General features: G+C 49.3%; 5 protein-coding genes across 5 annotated transcripts; 2 read left to right on the forward strand and 3 right to left on the reverse strand.

The window, feature by feature from the left end:
* Window positions 1–385: 385 nt before the first annotated feature.
* Window positions 386–1,979, reverse strand: ANOM_010525 (adaptor protein STE50; the record flags this gene model as incomplete). Its single annotated transcript, XM_015555781.1, has 3 exons — window positions 386–1,413; window positions 1,491–1,652; window positions 1,712–1,979. The coding sequence occupies 3 exons, from the start codon at window positions 1,977–1,979 to the stop codon at window positions 386–388; spliced, it is 1,458 nt and encodes a 485-aa protein (XP_015402615.1).
* A 3,777-nt stretch (window positions 1,980–5,756) lies between these two features.
* Window positions 5,757–6,359, forward strand: ANOM_010526 (uncharacterized protein; the record flags this gene model as incomplete). The annotated part of the gene is made up of 1 exon (XM_015555782.1): window positions 5,757–6,359. The coding sequence occupies one exon, from the start codon at window positions 5,757–5,759 to the stop codon at window positions 6,357–6,359; it is 603 nt and encodes a 200-aa protein (XP_015402618.1).
* Window positions 6,360–6,666: 307 nt separating this feature from the next.
* cdc48 (AAA family ATPase CDC48) lies at window positions 6,667–9,801 on the reverse strand. The gene is made up of 6 exons (XM_015555783.1): window positions 9,621–9,801; window positions 9,539–9,566; window positions 9,423–9,478; window positions 9,100–9,349; window positions 7,546–9,037; window positions 6,667–7,487 (listed from the first exon to the last, which is right to left on the reverse strand). The coding sequence occupies exons 1-6, from the start codon at window positions 9,668–9,670 to the stop codon at window positions 6,898–6,900; spliced, it is 2,466 nt and encodes an 821-aa protein (XP_015402617.1). The 5' UTR covers window positions 9,671–9,801; the 3' UTR covers window positions 6,667–6,897.
* A 1,065-nt stretch (window positions 9,802–10,866) lies between these two features.
* Window positions 10,867–11,511, forward strand: ANOM_010528 (uncharacterized protein; the record flags this gene model as incomplete). Its single annotated transcript, XM_015555784.1, has 1 exon — window positions 10,867–11,511. The coding sequence occupies one exon, from the start codon at window positions 10,867–10,869 to the stop codon at window positions 11,509–11,511; it is 645 nt and encodes a 214-aa protein (XP_015402612.1).
* A 290-nt stretch (window positions 11,512–11,801) lies between these two features.
* ANOM_010529 (uncharacterized protein) lies at window positions 11,802–12,834 on the reverse strand (the record flags this gene model as incomplete). The annotated part of the gene is made up of 2 exons (XM_015555785.1): window positions 11,802–12,543; window positions 12,662–12,834. The coding sequence occupies 2 exons, from the start codon at window positions 12,832–12,834 to the stop codon at window positions 11,802–11,804; spliced, it is 915 nt and encodes a 304-aa protein (XP_015402611.1).
* Window positions 12,835–13,349: the final 515 nt, after the last annotated feature.

Here is a 13,349-nt window from a genome sequence, read left to right on the forward strand (position 1 = left end):
AGCCACAGGTGAAGAGAAGCGAATATGTGAAGGGAAGAGATATAGTTAAAATTTATCCAGAGAAAGTAAGTGTGAAAGAAGTGAAGATGAATAAAGGGTCCAAACACAAGAGTAAAGTAAAACAGATTACCACGCTCAAGTCTTTTGCTTTTTCCGATCCTCAATTGCCCAAACACCGACACAAACACCAAACACCCTATGAACTAAAAATTCCAGGCCAAAGGAGCAATTAAGGTACCGAAAGATGAGAAGAAGAAGGTAAAGGATGAAAACGTGATCGCTTGGAAAGAGGGTATCTCAAGCAACAGCTAGTAATGTCACGAATCTTGTTCAGGGCTGACGCTGCAGCGGGGAGATATGTCCCACGAGGCTCATAACAGACTAATCATAGCACTCCGCCAGGTAAATTGATCTGTGCCTGTCTGCTTTCAAATCCGGCACTGTTAGGCACAGGATTGACTGGCGGATAGCTGCTTTCCACTGGGTGTTGGAGTTGTTTCCGCAACATGAACATCGGCTTCCGTCCCTCCTTTTCCAGCTGCTTGAAGAGAATGAGCGGCTTCTCATCCAAGCCCAAACAACGTTCCTGGTCGCCATACACAATATACAGTGCGTATTGCTTCCAGTCGGCATTGATATTGTACTTCTTCAAGGCAGCGGGAAGAACCTTATAGCAGGGATCCTCCATGGAGACACGGAATGACTTGAATATTTCCACGCTTGGTGGGTCACCACCATTACCAGCTCTGGAATCTGACCGGGTCGGGATATCGGGGCGGTTTGGTTGTGTTGGTGTAGGATTCAAACGTTCACGGGTTTGTGTTGTCGAGGCGTCATCGTGGTGGTCGTAGGGACTGCGGCTAGTATTGGGGGTGGGTTGATATGATCGAGACCCCAACGTCTGCGCAGCGGTATAGTGGACACCCGGAGAAGTGGGAGACGGGATCCCTGGGGACAGCTGCGACTTTCCATTGGTGTAGAGCGCCGATGAGGGATCTAACACGCCATTGTCGTGATACATACGGCCTTCATGTATAGAGGGTGGGATATGAGTGGGGGAATTGTTCTTGGGGGTGGTGCCCCCTGTGTGAAGTCTTTTGGAGATTTGTCGAGAGAGGGTAGCTGAGCGGTCCAGTAGAGTGATCCCGGAAGGCGACACTAGCGTCTGCTGACTATCGTGGTATCCGTCTGGACCCGAACTGGCCATGGATGTGGGAGGGGGCAACGGCTGCGAACGGTCCTTGGCCATCTTGAAAACCGGCAAAAGCTCCTCTCTCAGCCGACGATAGTCCTCCGCCATGCGGCGCAGCTCGGACTCGACGGTGACGATTCGTTCATCTCGCAACCGAATGGACTGGATCAAACGTGCAACATCCTCCTGTGAAGCCGTTTCATTCATACTTTGGTCCGCCGCTGTCAAGACAAATGGAGATTAGCAAGGCGGAACTGGGAACCGTCCAACATGACTTCCCACACGGGAGTGGACATACAAAGAGGAATGTAATGGTCTGCATCCAGCGGAATATCTTGTTTCACCTTCGTTTCATAGACACTCTTGAGGATCGTTAATCGATGCCCCACACTAGCGATCCCCATTTCCTTCAACTCATCATGTTTTAGAGCAATAAGCGCTTCCCCAACGATCTCGTTTTCTGCCAGACATCAGTGGACGGTTCTCTCCCCACTCCTCTTTCTAGGCAGTCGAACTCACCGAGGAAGGATTGGCAATATTGACGGAGACCGAGGGCGGCAAGAAAGTGGGCACATTCTTCGGCTGTCCATTCGGTGATGATGGTTCTGGGGGATTTAGGGTGTTCGTCGGCATTTGCAAAAGTGGTCGGGGTCTGCTCGGAAGAGGGGAAGTCGGATTCAGAGGGAGACGCCTCGGAGTCGGTGGCCAGGTGGGGGGAAGTAATGACACTGCGCTCGTACTCGTCGTCTGCATCGGAGTCGGCGTGGTAGGACGTATGGAGAGACATGGTGAAGGCGAGTGATTCCTCGAGGAAAGGACCGACACGACACAACGAAGGGGTCGGAGGGGACGTCGGCCCGGTGGGGAGGCAGAGACGAAGACGGGGGAGAAGACGACGGTATATTCAGCAGTGGGATAATAAGTATTGAGATCGATGATTCACGGTCGCAATCGAGATCAAGATCAAATAGGCAGCTGAAGAAGTCTCAGCCAAGAAAGCGTGCCACATGGACGGGACGAATGGCGGTTACGGGGCGGCTGGGGGGGGAAGATATCGAGATAGCGCCGAGCAGTTGTCAAAGAACCGAAACCAATCCTCGAATACCGGAAACCAAACAAAAAGACACCCCAACTTATATGCACAAGCAAAAAAAGGCAGAAAGGAAAAAGAGAAGAAAAAGATGGGGAGGGAGAAAGAGGGAGTTGTAAAAGTCGTGACGGAGATTCGTTCGTCGTTAGGCCAGCAATGCAATGAGAGAAGAAGATGATGGGGACTAAAATCAGAGCGGGGAAGCTTTGAGTTGCTTTGGGGGGCAAGAACTGATCCTCTCCTGAATAGGAAGATTAGGGCACGAGAGGGTGAAAGAGGCCCGAAGGGGAACAAACACACGCAATAACTAATGTTAGTGAACAAGAACAAGAACAATAACAACAACAAGGATGAAACGAATGAGCGAAGAGAGATATAGAGAGCGCGAGAAAAAATAAATAAATAGAAATAAAACTAAAAATCAACCCGGACCGGTAAATCTAAAAAAGTAAAAAAGAAGAGAATGGAAAGGGAAATCCGAAGTCTTCTTAGTCTTCTTGCTGGAGGAGGAGCTCTTTTTGAGTTTGGCAACAGACCAAGAAGCGTCTTCTAAACTTGGATCGCCGCACGTGACGCCGGTCTGGACTCTGGTTATCCACCTTTTCCACTCAAATGTTGATGATGATTATTTGGTCAATACTAAATAAACTATATTGGATCTTTTATTCCCATCCTTTTTCTATTTTTCTCTCGATATCCGTTCAATCAACGTAGATGATGGCTGAGCCATTTCCACGGTATCCAACCAAGACCTGATATACATGAATCACTAGATACCTTGGACTCTATAGTCCTGGTTACTATCGATTTTAAGAAACATTCCTGTCTGAATCCGGAGTAGGGTTTATTTTTAATTTCTCGATATCTTTTCTTTTTTTCTTTTTTTCTTTTTTTCCATTTGTTATATATCAGAAGACTATAGCCAGGGGGTATGCAATGAAATGACACATGCCCAGTCCACCTCGAGGAATATAATTCTAATGCTACCATTAATCTACCCATACAAAATGTATTGGTGGACAATCTCGCATCCTTGCATTTGGATCTTCCCCAGCCATATCCTATCCGTCCTACGGCACCGGCCTCGGAAGGGAGACGCTGGTTCACTTCGAGTTCTATTCCTACTTGTCCAGATGATTGACATTACACACTTTCTATTTATCCACTGATCAGAGAGACTCCCTTCCCTCTTCCCTCGATGATTAACCGGGTGTGTATCGAACGAAGACACAACCACAACCTTCCGGGTACTCTCCAAGGACTATGAAAGCCGAATGAAGAAAATATGATAGACTAAAAAACCACAATAATTGATAGTTCAACCCCATATCAATATCAGCCCATACTCAGGGGCATTTGGTTAAAAAATAAAAATAAAAATAAAAATACATGTCTTAGCCGAGATCATCGATCTAATCAATCCATCGACCGAGTCAGGGAAAAGAAGACGGAAAAAAAAATGGTGTTCAGGAGAAAGCGCAAGCCAAAAGATTCTCCTGCAGAGAATGGAATGGACGACTGAGAAAGAAGAGAGACTGCTGTCAAAATCCAATAGCGTCGGAGCGCCTAACGCTTTTGGCGGCTGGGAGGGTCCGAATGCTCCGCTGTCAGAATCCACCGTGAAAAATAATCATACTAAAAAAACAAAAAAGTTAACTATCTTCCTGAGCCATTCCCGTCCGGTCTTACAATCTTCTCTCTAGGCAGCACTACTTGCCTCTAACGAGTCAATGGAACGGAAGCATTATTGATCCTGCACGGCGTACTCCGGATCCGCGTATGGTAGCTTCAATAGAGTAAGGAAGCGATCAGAAACTGTACACACTAGTGAAAAAAAGTATTGATGGGCAATGGACCGACGCAATCCTTCCAAGCGCCAGTCGTCAGCTATATACTCAACGCGCCCATCAGGAACCTTGGAGACTCGTCCGTCCGCGCCAACCCTCAACGCTTATAGGTCACTATGTATGGAAAGAGGGCCCTCCCTTGCGATGCACTGGTGCCAGCCATCCGCGGAGAACACGCAAACACCTGTTCAAGAGAACCGTTACACTAGCCTGTGGCTGTACTTGAGCCATGGAATAACTTTGGGACTATTTAACCTCTGTTTAATTAGTAACCCGGACAAGGTCTTGCCCGTTGTTCTATTTTATTCTCCTAGCTTTCCGATAGTGGTGTATCCGTGCGCTTGAGACTCGATGACGGGCATTGCACTACTGAATTAGTAGTATTTAGTACTTCCTCCTTTTCTTAGTCTGGTTCGACTTTTCTAGTCTTTACGGAGTAAAAATGGTCATATTTATGCAGTTCATAATTATGATGAGGGTGTATTCGTAGCTGTTCTCATAGGTTACATTTGAGTACTATTGTAGATTCTGAAGTATTAGGGTACGCCTGTCTAACGTGATGTGGATATCCATTGCAGCAAGATATACATACCACAAATTTCAGACATCGATTTATCTACGCACTATATACTATAGCAGATCATTCGTGAGGTCAGAAAGAAACAATAAACAATCAATAAATGAGCATCACCATCTACTAAATTGACAATAGTAGTAAGAAGTATACAACTAGATAGCAAAAATACAACACTCACTCACAGCGATAACCTACTCCCACCCTACCCCAGATATAAATATCAATCCCTTCAATTAAATTTTAAGAAAGAAATCCCAATTAACAACCCCATAACTAATCCCACCCAAGAGCAACCCCCTAGGTTCTATTGTTCACACCCACCTCTTCTACTCTAAGTGGCAATCCAAGATGTAGTCATCATACGCCCCCGGTACGAGAAACCCCTGTCAGTCGGCGCTCTTTCCCTTTCATGTTTCTCTCCACTTCCATTTTTTGCGAACGCCCCCCCAAAAAGAGAATTGCCGCCGACAGGACATCTCCACATTCTCAACACGCGCGCAATTCGCACGGACTCCATAAGACAAATCCAACGTAAGTCCCAAATCCTTTTGCTCCATCACCTACGTGCGCAAAACCCAGACCAAACCGAAAGCAGAAGGAAGCTAGCGACGCCGCGATCGCGAAAAGATCGCATCAACCACCTACCGACCTTCTATCCGTCGTTCGCTCCGTCCCTACCGCCGAGGTTCTCCGCGTTGCAATTCCAATCCGATCGCGAAAAAGGATTCGAGACCGACAAGTCGCAACCTCGGGTTACGAACGGAGCGCCCGGAGACGATTTTCATCCGACCTATTGAAGACCAGGCAAAAGGAGAAGGAAACAAGGAAGAGAAGGGTCTTGGGGTGGTCAAATTGGCAGACACCGAAAATCTATATCCCGCCGCCGTCCACGCGCCGCCGCCGCCGACGACAACCTCACCGCACGGTTATCCTGCCCACTTGCTCGATCCGCACGGTACACGGGACCAATAACGGCACTAGTTAGAAACGGAATAAAGGGATCGGAATAAATTCAGCAGTGAGCCGACGAACGAACGCAGGAAAGGCAACATGACCACCTCGCAAAGCACAGGGATAACCCCAGCCTCGTCGGAAAGTCTCGAATCCGACCTCCTCGCGCACCTGGCCTCCACCACGGCGCTTGATGACCTTCACGCGACCCTCCTCTGCTCCCTGCAGCGCATGGGCTGGACGGAAAAGGTTCGGAAACTATCGCAGGAGCTCCTGCGCGGCGGCCGATGCGAGCGATTTGATGATGTGGTTGAGGCCGTGGTTGCGTCCGCGGAGGGACGCAAACACCCAGTACTAGCAGGCTTGGACAATGTGAATGAGGAGGACAAGAATAGTAACGGCGATGCGGACGGCTACTTTGAGAAAGTGGATGTGCGGATCCCGGAGGCGGTGGTCGAGCAAGGTGTGAGGGCAATCAAAGAGGTATTGCGCGAGGTGGTGGTACTCGATGATGATTCAGATCTGTTAGAACATCATGATTCGCGCCATAGCAATGTGGATGGGAAGCCGGAGGGCGGCGGTGAAACGAAGACTAAACCATCCAAGTCGTCGAAGACAGGGGACCAGTCACTAAAAAATGGTGATACAAGCCCTGTTAAGAAGACGGATAAGAAGCCGAAGCCTGGAAAACAGGTAAAGTGAACTCGGGCGTCACATCTGCTCTGTCGGTCTTTTTTTTTTTTGGTCTCTTTGTATTTTCCATTTTTCGGTTCTTCAGGGTATATCTGGCTTTGGCATTCTTGTTCGGATCACTTGTCATAGGTGTTTGCCTGGCATTTACTTCTGGCGAGATTGGTGTTTAGAACGGGTGGGAGTTTGCTGCATTTTGATACCATATCCACGACGACGTGCATGTACAACGTCAACTTGTGGTCTTGTCCACCTTGACCGTGGCAGTGTTTTAATTCAATGGACACTCGTGTATTACGGGAACATTCTTGATTCTATAAGAGTCATTGATGCATTAAACTAGAACGTCGAGTTCATCTCTCCACTAAGAACTATTATGGCATCTAGTATGCGAGACGTAGATAGACACAAAAGATGGACAAACCCTGTTCAAAAGGAATCAGAAACCAATCGTATTCCTAGCAGTCCATACCCTCATCAGCCCCGCTAGATCTAACTAGTGCCGATACATAACTAAGAAAGACTTGAAAAGAAAAACACAAAACCCAATTTAGTCATAGAGGCTGTCGTCATTGCCGGCTTCACCGAACGTGTTGTTGTCCTGGACCTCGCCCGCAGAGGGGAAGCGGAAGAAGCTGCTGCCGCCCGAGTTCTTCAGGCTCTGAGCGAAAGCCTCGTACCGGCGGATTTCCACGTCGCTGACGGACCGACGGGCCGTCTTCATGGCCTCCTCGAAGTGCGCACGCGTAAGCTCCGGCACAGGATCCTCCTCGTCGACCTCCTCGTCTTCCTCCATCTTGACATCCTCGCCGTTGGCCTCACGCTGCTTCTGGCGCTCAATATCAGCCGTGATAGACTGCTTGATGGCCAGCTTGACAGCACGTTGAGTAACGAATCCAAGATCGGCACCAGAGAATCCGTGGGTCTTGCTGGCAATGAAGGGCAAGTCCACATCGGATGCGACAGGGGTCTTGCGCAGCTGGGCCTTGAGGATACCCTCACGGGAAGCCTGATCGGGCAGGGGAACGTAGACAAGAGTGTCCAGACGACCAGGACGGACAAGAGCAGCATCAAGCTGCTCGGGTCTATTTGTGGCACCGATAACAAAGACGTTCTTCTTGGAGGTCATACCATCCATTTCTAAAGTGAAAGTTAGCTTTTGCATTCAAGCGCATATATTGTCTGCTGTTACACATACCGGTCAGGAGCTGGTTGACGACACGGTCAGAGGCACCACCAGCATCGCCAACAGAACCACCACGAGACTTGGCGATCGAATCCAACTCGTCCAAGAAGACGACACAAGGAGCAGCAGCACGGGCCTTGTCGAAGATGTCACGAATGTTGCTCTCGGACTCACCGAACCACATCGAGAGCAGTTCAGGGCCCTTAACGGAGATGAAGTTGGCAGCGCACTCGTTAGCGACAGCCTTGGCAAGCATGGTCTTACCAGTACCAGGAGGACCGTAGAACAGCACACCTCGAGAAGGCGAAAGACCAAACTTTTGGTACTTCTCGGGGTGGTCCACGGGGTACTGCACGCTCTCGATGAGCTCGCGCTTGACCTCCTCGAGACCACCAATGTCCTCCCAACGAACGTTGGGTACCTCGACAACAGCCACTTCGCGAAGAGCGGAGGGGTTGGAGACACCAAGGGCAAAACGGAAGTTCTCCATGGTGACACCAAGGGAGTCGAGCACCTCGGCATCAATGGTATCCTCGTCCAGATCGATCAGATCCATCTTCTCACGAATCTGTTGCATGGCAGCTTCAGAGCAGAGGGAAGCAAGATCAGAGCCGACGTAACCATGGGTCTCAGCGGCGATGGTCTCCAAATCAACGTCCTCTCCAAGCTTCATGTTCTTGGTGTGAATCTGCATAATCTCCAGGCGGCCGGTGGGGTCAGGGATACCAATGTCGACCTCACGATCGAAACGACCGAACCGACGAAGAGCAGGATCGATGGAGTTGGGGCGGTTAGTGGCGGCCATGACGACAACGTTGGAACGAGCCTTCATGCCGTCCATCAGGGTCAGGAGCTGAGAGACGACACGGCGCTCAACTTCACCATTGGTCTTCTCACGCTTGGGGGCGATAGAATCGATTTCATCAATGAAAATGATAGCGGGGGAGTTCTTCTCGGCCTCCTCAAAGGCCTTGCGCAGATTCGATTCGGACTCACCAGCCATCTTGGACATGATCTCGGGACCATTGATGAGGAAGAAGAAAGCGCCGGTCTCGTTTGCCACGGCACGAGCCATCAGAGTCTTACCAGTACCGGGAGGACCGTACATGAGGATACCGCGAGGAGGCTTGATACCAATGGACTTGAACAGTTGAGGATGACGGAGGGGCAGCTCCACCAATTCACGGATCTGTGCCATCTGCTTCCGGCAGCCACCAATGTCATCGTAACCAACCTCGTTGAGGTTACCCTCCTCATCCTCGCGCTGGATCGGCTCACCCTCGCAGTGGATGACGGTATCTTGTGCAACAATGCCGTACTCCGGAGGATCTACCTCAACGACCTTGAATTCCACCTGTCTCATACCTCCTCTTACTGTGAACAGATCGCCCTGTCTCACGGGTCTGTAGGCTTCGCGGAAGTAGGGGGCAAGGAAGACGTCGAACAAGGAGCCGGTGAGACCCTCAACAGTGTCTGCGATAGGGAGAACAGCAATACGCTTGGCCTATAGTACCAGAATGTGGTCAGCTAGCACGCCCTGTCGAGCCGTAGTCAGGAAGTACTTACATATTTAATATCGGGGCATGGGTGGACAGTGATAACATCGCCGTGCTTGACACGGAGGTTGTGCCTCACCACACGGTTGATGCGGGCGCTTCCATCATCAAGATCATCATCCGCCAACACAATCAGAACGGTGTCTTTCCGCTTCTTGCCCTTAACCAGAACTGTGTCACCGCGGAAGAGCTGGAGGGTTTCCATAGTGTTGTTGGAAAGGGCAATGACGGAGTTATCATCGTTGACGGCATCGGTCACACTGCAAGTCCGCTGATTAGCATCCATCAAGGTACCCCCTCCGTTGTTAGCAGTTGTGGGTAGTACTAGCATACATCAATGAGTTGGGCTTCTTCTTCTTCTTTAGGATGGCTGTCGAGGTATCGAGTTCCTGTGGCGAGACCAGTCAGCGTCATGGTCGGCAAAATCTTTTTCTGCGATGAATCTTCACCTCTTTCTTCTCGGCGCCAGAGGCGTCCCTTGAGCTCAGTTAGCACATAAATCGCTGCAAGAGGGAAGGACTTGAAGCGTACTGAAGATGGACCCTCTTCTTTTCATGAGTATGGTCGGGTTCTGCGCTCATTTTGACGGCGAATGGGGATGGATCGCTGATCTAGCGAGCTCTTGAAGCAGGTAGGCCTGAAGGTACGAAGGACGTCACTGTATCGGACTTAGGATGCCCGATGACAGAAACACGAAAATAGAGAAAAAGAACAAAAAAACGTAACACAGACAAATGATCCAGCAGACACGATAAAATGTCTGAGGGATAAGTAAATGGAGAATGGGAAGGATTGATAAAATGCAGCGGAGACAGAGAGTTGGAAGTGAGATCAGAAGTGGCAGAAACAGCTACCCGTTAAGAGGTGACGATAGTCTCAACTGCCTTCCTGTTGATGACTTAAGCCAGGTTCCTCACTCATTAGCCACTGAGCGGCTGCCGCCACCGCCCCGAGTACAGAAGCGTATGGAAGCCGGTCGCATACTGACCAGTTACCCAAAGTATCGACTGGTCAACTCCAAGATATAATCATTCATTTCTTTATTTCTAGTGATATTATTAGTAAGGAAAGCTCAGAGGTTCCGAAACGTTCTTTGTTGCCAAGTGGCATTTGCCTTCAAAGTTCTTATCTTTAACTTCTGTTTTCGTCCTTGATGCTGACTGATCCTTCTAACATACTCCAACTTCTACCAAATACTCCGCACTGTTGATGTGCCTGGTTGCCTCAGGCAAGAAGGCTATATCATTTGTTGACCACTTGTGGCACCAGCCTCGTTCACCCTACATATCACCCCCTTCGCCCAAGGCTCCAACATGACTAGGCAAATGAAGGTGCCTTCTCAGGCTTTGCCCATGATAGAAATGTTGCCTGGTTTGAAAACCTGTATAAAGCCCTAATGTCCCCGACTTGCTCGGTACTACCCAGTATACGTACTAAATGTGCTTTCCCTTTTAACATTGCCTTCCTAAAGTGTTGTATACTTCTAATTATCCACCCGTTTTCTTTCTCCTAGATACCAATTTACTTTCATGCAAATCGGCTGGAAAGTGCCATAGTAACCTATCAAAGAAATATTCTTCCTATCTCATACTTAAGAGAGCACATTATCACCAACAAACCATTACTCCAAGTCATCACACCTTACAATCAGGCCACGAGTCCCAAGAATAAGAGAAAAATACAGCAAACGTACTATTGCAATCAACAGGACTATCGCTCCGAAGAATGAGCGTCCATTTCATCTGAACCAGTCCTGCATGGTCCTCCATTTTAGAAGATGGAGTGCAAACCATGGTATCCAGCCGACTTCAACCAAGCTCTCCTGAACACCTTCACAGAGGAAGCATTGGCCGAGCTCCTCGAAAGACCAAACTGTGCACCGCGCTTCGTCTACGGAGTGTTAATGCTTCCTACCGCACTCAAGTATTTCATAGGAGAAAACCCGACCACCGACATCACAAAAAGAATGACTCGCGCATGCGTATCAGGTTACATGCTCCACCAGATCTCACCGCAGAGTCCGCCTGTCGTTGTCCAAACATCTAATCCGCGTGATACTGTGCAAGGAATGCTCTTGTTGGGACTGGACATGGACCAGCGGAACTTGATCTACGATCTTGAAGGAGGGCTTATGAACTTGGTGGATGTGAGGGCTCAGATTCGTCTGAAGGATAGTAGCTTACCTTGCCATGATATTTGCAGTGACCGGATGATTGATGCTGGTATGTTTGCTTGGTATGGTTCTAGGGAGGGTCTGATCCCGGTGAAGAGCACGGCTTGGCCTCTGGATGAGTTTCTGAAAGAAAAGTTCTATGAGACATTGTTAATTCTCAACACAGGAATATGCTGGACGGATCGGGGCTGTTTCTGTAAGACCGGGGTAGCAATAGGCCTGTCTTTTTCTGGGATCATCCGAGATTAGTTGTCATTGAAATGGGCGTTTGGGGTTTTAGGGCATCCAGGAGTTTAGAGTGGATAATGGGCCAAGGTTTGGTGCAGTTATGGCTTTATGCATTTAACAGTAGTAGATAGATAGATGCTAAGAAGACTATCTCAATCAGTTGGCAGAATGTGACTTAGAGGGAACTTAAAAATTAGGGAAGGTCTATTCTATCTTAAAGTCTTTGAGTTTTAATCCCCAAATTGCGCCAGTCAATATACTCTACACCACAGTTATATACAGATCTCAGTCCAGCCGGATTTCCTGTTTGTCTAGGACTGCGCAGTTGCGGTCCATAAGTCATAAACGCCCCAACCCGCAGCCATGAAGCTAACAACACCACTCAAACTGTCAGGGAAACCAATCCCCTTTTCGAAACACCAGTGAAGACACAATGGCGCCCAGCAGGTATTATTCACCAGGCTCTTCTTCCAAGCGCGAACCTCGGCTTTCAAGGCTTCTTTCTTCTTCTCCTCTGACACCTCACCACTCATTCTCTTCTTCCGGAGCACGTGCTCTCTCCACAGCACGAAGAACTGGAAGAAGATGTGGCCGAACCAGGCCCGTGTACTCCATATATACCACTTGTCAATTCCGCCCCAGCGGTCGATGAACTTCTTCGAGATTACTCCTTTGGAAGCCAGGAAGCCAGCATTCTCTAGGGCTTGGTAGATCATGTTCACAGCCACTTGAAGAAGGGTAAGTGCGTAGAGGATGCGGTCCGATGGAGGAGACTTCAATGTAGCGGAGCCCCAAGTCCACAGAGGGAAGAGGCCCAAGAGCCGGAGGCTATAACGGGTTTCTGACATGAGAGCGGAGAGGGCAAGTAGTCGCGATTGCGAGGGAGTCGAGTTGGGTGCGACAGGCTTGGCTTTCGATCTCAATCGGGCCAGAAGGCCGAGCCGTGTTTGGAGGGCAATCCATGGTGCGGAGGCCAGGAGGTGATGGAGCGCATGGGTTAGATAACCGGTGACAGCAAAAACTCGTTCTTGACCATAGGCCGATGACATGAGCCTGTGCACAGAGCGCAGTTAGTCACATGGTAATGGTAGGGACTACGGTTGGTTGAGACGCCTGTCGCACAAAGGCAGAGAATCGCACATAAACACCAAGACCTCAGACAACTACTTACTTGTCCAAGCGGCCGATGGTGACGTCGGTTGCCCTGAGGGCTTCTAGCAACTGGCGCTGAGCGACATCCAAAGACGATGGTGAACCCCCCGCGGGACTGGCCGATTTCCCCACATTCGGTGTTTCGGCAACGGCGGGCGCAGAAGAATCAGGGGGGTTTTCAGTCTCAGCCATGATGAGCACTATAAAAAAGATGCGGGAATCTCCGATGCTCCGGAGAGGGCGGTATGGAGCGCAGGGCGATGTGGATTTATAGGGAAATGTCAACGCAGAGCATCTGACTAGCACTTCCTTCCGCTTGGCGCGGATGCCGAGGTTCGGAGTTTACTAGATACAGACAAATCGCTGTGATCGACCGAATCAGTTTGCGCGCACTCGACAGCCAGTCCTTCACAACATTTGTCCTACCCATGAACTACCGGGTGGGTAGAAGACGTCGGTTTATATAGTTGTAGCGGGCTGATTTGTCTTGCAAAAGTACCCGCGCGTGCCGCATGCAACACTCGAAGCGTCGTTTTTCGTGGTTGATCTGATCTGCATGTGGATTCCACCATCTAGTGGAATTGTTTAGGAAATTTTGCCCGCGGAACTTTTCCTTCATGAAAATTTCTAGAAGATCATCCCACTATGTTACACACATGCCTTTGCATTCCCACGCCACTTTGTGAATCAATTTGCTTCTTCTCTCT

This window comes from Aspergillus nomiae (genome assembly GCF_001204775.2).
Source record: "Aspergillus nomiae NRRL 13137 chromosome Unknown contig00419, whole genome shotgun sequence".
Lineage (NCBI taxonomy): Eukaryota > Fungi > Ascomycota > Eurotiomycetes > Eurotiales > Aspergillaceae > Aspergillus > Aspergillus nomiae.